At 37.1% G+C, this 8,874-nt stretch overlaps 2 protein-coding genes across 3 annotated transcripts; one reads left to right on the top strand and one right to left on the bottom strand.

Annotated features, from left to right (window-relative positions):
* On the bottom strand, nucleotides 831-5,291 carry LOC104784194. 2 transcript variants are annotated; one of them, XM_010509252.2, is made up of 7 exons: nucleotides 4,913-5,291; nucleotides 3,563-4,425; nucleotides 3,150-3,443; nucleotides 2,786-3,067; nucleotides 1,913-2,382; nucleotides 1,724-1,829; nucleotides 831-1,638 (listed from the first exon to the last, which is right to left on the bottom strand). In XM_010509252.2, the coding sequence occupies exons 2-7, from the start codon at nucleotides 4,421-4,423 to the stop codon at nucleotides 931-933; spliced, it is 2,721 nt and encodes a 906-aa protein (XP_010507554.1). In that variant the 5' UTR covers nucleotides 4,424-4,425; nucleotides 4,913-5,291; the 3' UTR covers nucleotides 831-930. The 2 variants fall into 2 exon arrangements, with proteins under 2 accessions (XP_010507554.1, XP_019100453.1); XM_019244908.1 differs by lacking the exon at nucleotides 4,913-5,291 and having other exon boundaries at nucleotides 3,563-4,062; nucleotides 4,157-4,236.
* LOC104784193 lies at nucleotides 7,574-8,517 on the top strand. The gene is made up of 3 exons (XM_010509250.1): nucleotides 7,574-7,660; nucleotides 7,887-7,981; nucleotides 8,063-8,517. Exons 1-3 carry the CDS (start codon nucleotides 7,605-7,607, stop codon nucleotides 8,515-8,517), a joined length of 606 nt encoding a protein of 201 aa, XP_010507552.1. The 5' UTR covers nucleotides 7,574-7,604.

Below are 8,874 nucleotides of genomic sequence, written 5' to 3'. Positions count from 1 at the left end.
TGATGACTAGGTGGTTTTCAGATAGAAGGACTGATGCATTGAAGATGACAACAGACTTGACTCGTGGTGTAGAGAAAATTCTCCAGGTCTGTTCGTTTTCATCCTTTCTTAGCAAGTGTGTATGTTATACAACTAAGTTTCTAATATAATGTCGTTATTATTTTATAGGGTCGTGTGTACTATGCTAAGTTACTTACTGTCCAAGATATCGATGCACACCAAGTACAAGTAACAAGTGGAACATCTCTGCATGTTGTCAATTTGAAAGATAAAAAGTGTACGTGTCGCAGGTTTGACTTGGAGAAACTCCCTTGTGCACATGCAATTGCGGCCGGTGAATTCAGAAACATTTCTCGCATTTCAATGAGTCATCCTTATTATCGGAAACACTACGTTTACACTTCCTACGAGAATGCCATCATGCCAAGGGAGCTTGATAAATCTGTTCCTGGACATGTGATAACGAAGGTATGTAGACCACCGATTCCAAAACAACAACCAGGTAGACCAAAGAATTCAAGAATCAAATCAGCATTGGAAATTGCAATGGAAAAGAAGAAGCCAAGAAAACAATACACATGTGGTAATTGCAACCAAGTAGGGCATAATCGCAAGACATGTACTCTATAATTTCCTAGTTTTTGTTATCTTCCCAAGTTCTCTTTATTTTTTTGTTGAAAATGACAATGCTTTCATTGACATAGAATTCTTTTTAGTTCAAAGTTCTTTTATATTCTCCACTTCTTTTGTTAGTAACAATTTAAAATTTAAAATGAGTATATTATCATCGTTCACGTTCAAATTCACATGCAAAAGAAGAGTAGTCTTCAAGTTATATTATCATCATTCACGTTCACATTCACATGCAAAAGAAGAATAGTCTACAATTATAATGTTATTACAAAACGTAAGGCAATGAAACAAAATAGTCTACAAGGACTCATCAACTAGGGAAGGGATGATAACAGCTCGAGGAGGTGAATCAGTCATATTAGGTGGTATGGCTAATTCTCTGACTTCGTCGTATAATTCCGCTGCAAGCTTAATCCGAAGAGCCAACATGTTCTCATCGCAAAGCCCATCAAATGTTTTCCCAAGAGCTAAACATTCAATGTACTTAAGAGCATACACACCACAATCACCTGGATTTTCATTCCGAGGAACATTTTTCTTCACCCTTCTCAATTCCAACATTGCTCTGCTCTTTTTACGGTTTGTCTCAGGAATCATGTCACTTAACATCGCAGGAATCATTCGCCTTAAAGGCAAACATGCAATGGCCATTTGTTCGTCATTCACCAAGGTTGGTATGCTATCATAGATGTGAATCTTCTTACCTCGCAAGTCAATATCCAAAGCCACCCAATGGTTCCCATTGACAAAAAGACAAGCGTATAAGTTATCCACATCAATCCACCACTTCTTGTTCGTAGCTGACTCCTCAGGATATTCACCAAAAACGTGTTTCACATAGGAATCCCGAAACACAAAATTCTTAGGCCCCATATCAAACTGTATGTAGTCCTTCTTCAATGTAGTCATCAGATCTTGGTCTAAGAAAGCTATGCGCTCTTTAGGATACGGACAAGGCTCACGCATATATCTTCGCCGGAACATAGCCATTGCACAACCCATGTGCTACATTCAAAAAAATAAAAACTAGAATAAGCGAAAATATAGTATTGAATAAACGCCTATACTAAATTATCAAAAATAAACTTACATGTTCTGTCAACCATCCATAGTCATAGCTTGGCCAATGTTTCCTTGGAGTCATAATTTTCCAATAGAATCTCACAGCTGCGTTGCTGGTGCTAAGTGGCTCTTCCCTGTGAATATAAGAAAGAGTTAGTACATATATAGATAATGATAGTAACTTTTATAAACTATTCAGAGTTGTTGATGTATATACTTGTCAAGGCTGAGAAAATCCAGAAGTCTCTGATGTTTCTCATCATCTACAGGCTTAAGATGATCGCCTAACACATTATCACCCTCTGTAATGATCCGCTTGACTGTCGAGTTACCAAGGTAAGGATACTTCTGCGATCCTGCCAACTGGGGCACGCGTCTAGAAGTCTTCGAAGGTCCAGGTCCATCCAACTTCGTCAAAGCCTCTCCAAGGCGGTTTAATGTCACCTCAAGTTTTTTATGTACCAACTGATCCTCCTTGTTGGACCATGTATCTTCAGAACTGGAAGCTATTTTCAATTTAGCTTTCTGAACTTGGGTAGTGATATCCTCAACATCGTCAGAAGCAAGACCAGTAATCTTCTTTTTCTTGGAAGTTTCCTTCTTCCCAACCTTCACAGATTCCTTCCTCACCACCCTTTGAACTGGAAATTCATCTTGTGATGTCTGCTTCATCTCAACAATCCATGACTGCAACCGAACAGAACATTCCAAGGAGGTAAGAAAATCGAACATGAGAAGCAAAAACAATCCATGATATGTTTAAGAAAAAAAAAAACAGAACATGAGAAGTTTAAAAAAAAACAGAACATGAGAAGTTTAAAAAAAACAGAACATGAGAAGTTTTATAAATTCAGAACATGAGAAGTTTTAAAAAAACAGACCATGAGAAGTAAAAAAAAAAACAGAACATGAGAAGTTTAAAAAAAACAGAACATGAGAAGTTTTATAAATTCAGAACATGAGAAGTAAAAAAAAAAACAGAACATGAGAAGTAAAAAAATAAAACGACGTGGTCGAGTTTTTTAAAAACAGAACATGAGAAGTTTTAGACAACAACAGAACATGAGAAGTAAAGGAAAATGTAACTTACAGGTGTTTTACTTGTTCCCTCATCATCGTTAATGGTGTGCGAAGTGGCATCATTCCGTACATCAGCGTCTTTTGGCTCTTTTCTTTCTTTCTCCAATGCTTTAATCCTCTCACCCATCTCCTCTTTGAACACCGTCATTTTTTTTTCAACGAATGTTTCAAATTTACTCTCCAAAGCATCTATTCGACTGTTGAGTGTTTTGCCCAAGTCAGAAATAGTCTCATTCATTTTCTCAATCGCCCTCCAAATATCCAAAGAAATTGACTTGTCATCCTTACCATCCTACAATAACATGTTCATTAATATCATAATAGAGAAGACAAAAAATGTTAATCAATTACGGTAAAGGAAAACGAAACCTTACCTCCATGTTGGTTACATTTTCTCCTTGTTCACATTTAGGATCACTATCTGTCAATCTTTTTTTCTTAGGATTGCACCCTCTGTTGTCATTCACCTTATCAGCTTCAGCACTTCTTTTCTTCTTTTTTGAACTTATACCAACTGTTTTGACACAACTCCAAGCATCTAGAGACAAACGGTTATGAATGAGATCTTTAAGTAGCTCGTCTAGGTGTAGATCCGTATGCTCATCTGTGTCAGACCATAGAGGATACATGTTTTCCTCTGAAACATGAACCATATGCCTAACACGAACCTACAAGCCATGAATAAAGTGATTAACACTGGTAATAACTTTAAATTCACACAAATTATTTGTTGATGTCAAAAGTATTTTTTTTAAAAAGATAGTAACAAACTAGCACCACTACTAACCTGTCCATGCAACTTCTTCTCGTTTTGGATGAAGTTTGTGAAGTTGATACGTTTTCGAGATGATCGCCAATCAAGAAGTGGAACACCAGTGGTTTCTATCCTTCTAACCCCATAACTTTCTCCTATTCCAGTAACACTCTCATACAACCAAATTAACAAAGCATGAACACACCCGTGTATGGTGTATGAATCTCTGTCATAGTCAACCATCTTCACAGAATTCACTAGACTACTAAAAGCAACCCGACCCCATGGATGTTTTTCAAAAGCAACTGGATCTAAAACTCTCTTAGCGGTTGCCAACGGGATTCTAGATGTATGATGAATTCCATGTACGCATACTGACAACAAACATAACCTACCAACCATCATCCTCTTATCAAGATGCCATGTTTTGCTAGAATCAATAACCTTTACCAACTCACTCCACATAGGACCATCAAGGGTTGTTGGTATTTTCATTTCTTTCCAGAAATCATGGTGATCAACATCAAAGTTCTCTAAAAGGTCAAATGCATCACAATTTAACCTTGTTATCTCTGCAAACTCATTTAAAGAAAATCTAATTGGCCTATTATCGATCAAAGACCAAACCTCATGAATGTTGTTGATTCTCAGCTGATGTGTGAGTAGAAAGTGAACTCTCTGCGCAGCCCAGGTGTATTCCAATTCAGCAAACTTTATAAACACTCCAAGAGATGAGTCCTTGAGTTTATCCCACACGTCCACCCCTAATCCTTCTCTCAAAATTCCAATTTTGGACACAAAACAATTGTGGTTCATGCTCCTATGTTGGAGAGGCGATTTCCCTTCTTCATAAAGTAGAGGAGGATATTTGATGCTATTGCTTGAAGATGCCATTCCTAAACATACAAAAAAAAAGAATCAAATGTAACACAAAATTGTTAGATACTTCTAATCCAAAAAAAAAATCTCTCATTTATAGAAATCAAAGAGAAACTAATGAACACAACAATTAAGATAAAGCTAAATCATTCGCAAGTTCCTATTTAAGCACAATTCCTATTTAAGTAGCAAAGACGTTCACTGGTTTGCAATTTCAAAAAAGTATCAAACAATTTCAGAAGAAACACTAATGTACCATTGACGAACAGAGAGATTGGTGCAGGATTAATCTACAATTTTCAATTGTACTAAATCACTCTGACCAAACTAACTAAATATGATTAAACTATAATTTAACAAATTCGACAGTGCTAATAAATTATTAAGGGGAAGTTCCTAGTACTTTTTAATTCAATTTAACAGATTAATCGGGAAGACATGTGATTTCATCTGAGTTTTTTGGAGAAATTAAGCCAAAAGGCAACAAAAGGAAAGCTTTTATACCTCAAAGGGTGTAACAATGGCGAGGGCTTCAAGAACACCGGCGCCGAATCCGAAAATCAACCACTACCGAAGCCACTAGGGTTCTTATTCCGCCGCCGGAATAAACGACCCACGACGACCGCTGTATCTGGCTAGAGCAGTGAACACCGGTGATTACACTTCTTATTCGCCGGCGAAGATGACAATAGATCGTGCTTCCGAAGCCACTAGGGTTCTTATTCCGCCGCCGGAATAAACGACCCACGACGACCGCTGTATCTGGCTAGAGCAGTGAACACCGGTGATTACACTTCTTATTCGCCGGCGAAGATGACAATAGATCGTGCTTTTCTCCCTGGACTGTAAAACCTGTTCTTTGCCGGCGGAAGAAACGAAGTTTCGGTTTGTACCAAAAAAAACGATTGTCGGGTTTTTTTTTCTAGTTTTGACTTAACATTTTTTTGTTTTTATTTTATCATTTAGTTAATTTTTATTTCCTATTTCAATTTTAATTGGGCTTTTGGTAATTTAAACACAAAATTGTGTTATTCTAGTTTTTCCCTAAGAGAGGGTGTCAAACGAGCAATTTTTTTTCAAAATTGTGTCAATCTGGTCTATTTTCACTATTGTAAAAGGATGATACAAGTAGTTGACCAACCAAGAAGGTGGTACAGAGTACACTTGGTACAAAGAGTCAATACATAAAGCACTTTTGGCAAAAGCATCCGCAGCCGAGTTTTTCTCACGATTGATATGGCCCAAAGAAGCATATGGTAACTTCCTCATCCAATGGCGTATATCGTACAAGAGAGTATCTATCTTCTGCTTATTTTTACCTGTGTTAATCAGGTTGACTAATTCCAAGTTGTCACTTTCGAACCAGACATGTTGAAATCCTTGTGTTCACATAAGTTGGAGAGTATGTAAGAATCCAAATGCTTCTGCTTGTAGGGCTGATTGTGCGGGATGGAGTTTTGCACAACCAGAGAGTATGACGCGTCCATTACAGTCTCGTATCAGCCATCCAGTATTAGTATGGGGACGTCCAAGTAAAAATCCACTATCGAAATTGCATTTCACCCAATTCTGAGGTGGTGGAGTCCATTTACTGCACTTATTGTGTTGCATATCCATTGATGTATGCGGAGTAAGTACTTCTTCTGTCTGGGCTTCCAGCCACTCTTCTGCATCTTGTAATCCTTTTCTGGTTTCACACTGGGGAGATCTGTTCTTCTTTTGGAAAAAAAATTCATTGCGTGATTTCCATATTCGCCATATTATCCAGAAGGGTAACGTACGAATCAGTCGAGGTGTATCCTTATTCTTCGCCATCTTAATGAACATGTGAAACTTGTCTTTAACTGAATTAGTAGAGGTGTGTTATCCTATTGCAGTTACTCTCGTACTTCGCCACACAGATTCAGCGTAGGGGCAGTTGAAAATGACATAGTTGATCGTTTCCTCTTCCGCACAGCACCGTTGACAGATCGGATCAGCTGGAATTGTTCTTGTACAAAGCTGTGAATTAGTAGCCAGAGCACCTGATAAACTTCTTCAAAGAAAATGTTGAAGTTTTGGGGGGAATATCTAGATTCCAAATGTCTTTTTTCAGGTCTATCGAACCCTCTAGGGGTTGAATAATCTCCTCTTCCAATAGATTAACATGTGTAGATACCCAATAACCTGAATGAACTGTGTATTGAGCATCATCAATGTAAGACTAGACATACTCGTCAACCTCTGCATGCTGAGAAAGGTACAGTTGTGATGCTAAATGTTGATTTGCAGGATTTAAGACACCTTCAAAAATTGTGGTGTCCCATTCTCTTTTGTTTTCTTTCCATAGATCAGCCAATGTCATCTCCGAATTGAGTATAGGACCATGGGCTGGTCTTGGCGGTAATGTCGGCAGCCATGGATCCTCCCAAACCTTTGTATTCTGACCATTTCCTAACCGGACTATGAGTCCTTGTTGTAATACTTCTTTTCCGGCTTGGATAGATCTCCAACTATAGGAACAATTGCTTCCATTAGTTGCATGTACGTATGATATATGAGGATGATACATACCTTGATATAGTCTGGCTAGTAGACTGTTTGGGTTTTTGGGGATTCTCCAGGCTTGCTTTGCAAGTAGGGCTCAGTTAAAATTATGTAAATCTCTGAAACCTAAACCACTTTCCTTTTTTGGTAGAGACATTCTATCTCATGCCACCCAATGTATTGAGCGTTTCCCATTCTCTTGACCCCACCAGAAAGTTGAAATGACACTATTTATCTCGTCGCATATTGAGATTGGGACAAGGAAACAATCCATGGAATAGACCGGGAGAGCCATAGCTATTGATTCAATGAGGACTTCTTTTCCAGCTGGGGATAAGTATTTCTTTGACCATCTTTCTGTTCTCTCTATAACAATATTTTATGATTATGAACTTTAAAAGTAATTTTCATACTGAATCTTTAAGTAATTAACCAAATATTTTTTCATTATTTTCTAATTAAATAATTAGTGTTTATATTTTTGACGCAGGTATGTTTATTATTTATTAACGCTAAAATAAAAGGAAAAAAAATAACCATAAAATTTAGAAACCCTATAAAGTTTTCAATAACAAAACGGTGTTAGTAAAAATAAGACGGCTGCTAACTCGTCAAAGTTGCGGAACCCTAACTAAAGCCTCGACCGAAATCTCTTGCCGGAGACGAAACTATGCAGTGTTTGGCGATGGCCACGGACCGTGTCTCTTTTACGTCCTTCCTTCCAAGGTACTTCTCTTTGTTCCTTCGTTCTTTAAATTCATATATACCTTTTGCTTGCCCTTTTTTTCTGATTAAACTTCTTCAAAACGAGGTAGTTCTATATATGTTCGCTTTGCTCTAAAATAATATTTTTTTGGCTTTTTTTGAAAAAATATTAACAATAGAGGATTAGTTTATTATCATGGGGTTCACATAGATTGGATGTGTTTTGTATGTTTATATGTATTTTCAGGGATCAGAGTCCATATCTAAAGAAACAATTGAAGCCAACAAGAGTGTCTTTCTCCAACTTTGACTCATTCCCAAAATCAACTGTTCCTCGTCCAGGTATTATAGGTTGTTATCAATATTGAAAGCTTGTCTTGTAATGACTCTTTCAACAACTAAAACTAATTTCCAAAACTGCAGCAAATGCACATGTGGACTTTGCATCATCATCATCATCATCATTCAACCATATATTTTCTCGTGACCGAAGACTAACAAAGCATCTGAGTATTGTCAGAGCATCTACAAGCGAAAACTCGACCTCAGGAGCCGCAAAAAGAATGGAAAACAGATTATTCGTCGTGTATTGCTGCTTAGGGTTCATATGGATACTCGATGCCTGCCATTTGCCTCATTACTTGAGGTTTCACATGATTATGATAATGCTTCTGGATGCAAGCGAATTTTTCTTCCCATCTATTAACTTCAATGGATGGTATAAGAAGTATTACCTGAGGATGCTGATAGGGTTTAGTTGCACATGCATCCTTTGTGACTTGTTGTGCTGCGCAGGGGCTGGAATCTGTTTTCTGACTCCGATCGTCAAAGCATGTTGGCCGTTTTTGAAACGTTTTCTGTGGGCCTTTACCAATTAATTATGACTATCTATAAGACTTGTATTATATGATCACTGGTAATTTTTAATTCGACTACGAATATGAATTAGATTAAAATTAAGAGGGGATGTAACTGATGTTCGATCGATATTATAAACAATATTTTATGATTATGAACTTTAAAAGTAATTTTCATACTGAATCTTTAAATATATATACATATATATATATATATATATATATATATATATTTAAATTAATAGCCTGTTCAGATCTTCGTGTTGAGAACTTGAGATTGACTCCTTTGAGTCTTTGACTGTCCGCGCAAAAGAGAAAAATATACAACCGCAAAATGGTATAAATTTGTTTATCTTAAACCAAAAAGCAATTGACTTG

This window comes from Camelina sativa, chromosome 4, assembly GCF_000633955.1.
Source record: "Camelina sativa cultivar DH55 chromosome 4, Cs, whole genome shotgun sequence".
NCBI lineage: Eukaryota > Viridiplantae > Streptophyta > Magnoliopsida > Brassicales > Brassicaceae > Camelina > Camelina sativa.
This window is presented reverse-complemented; position numbering and strand designations above follow the sequence as displayed.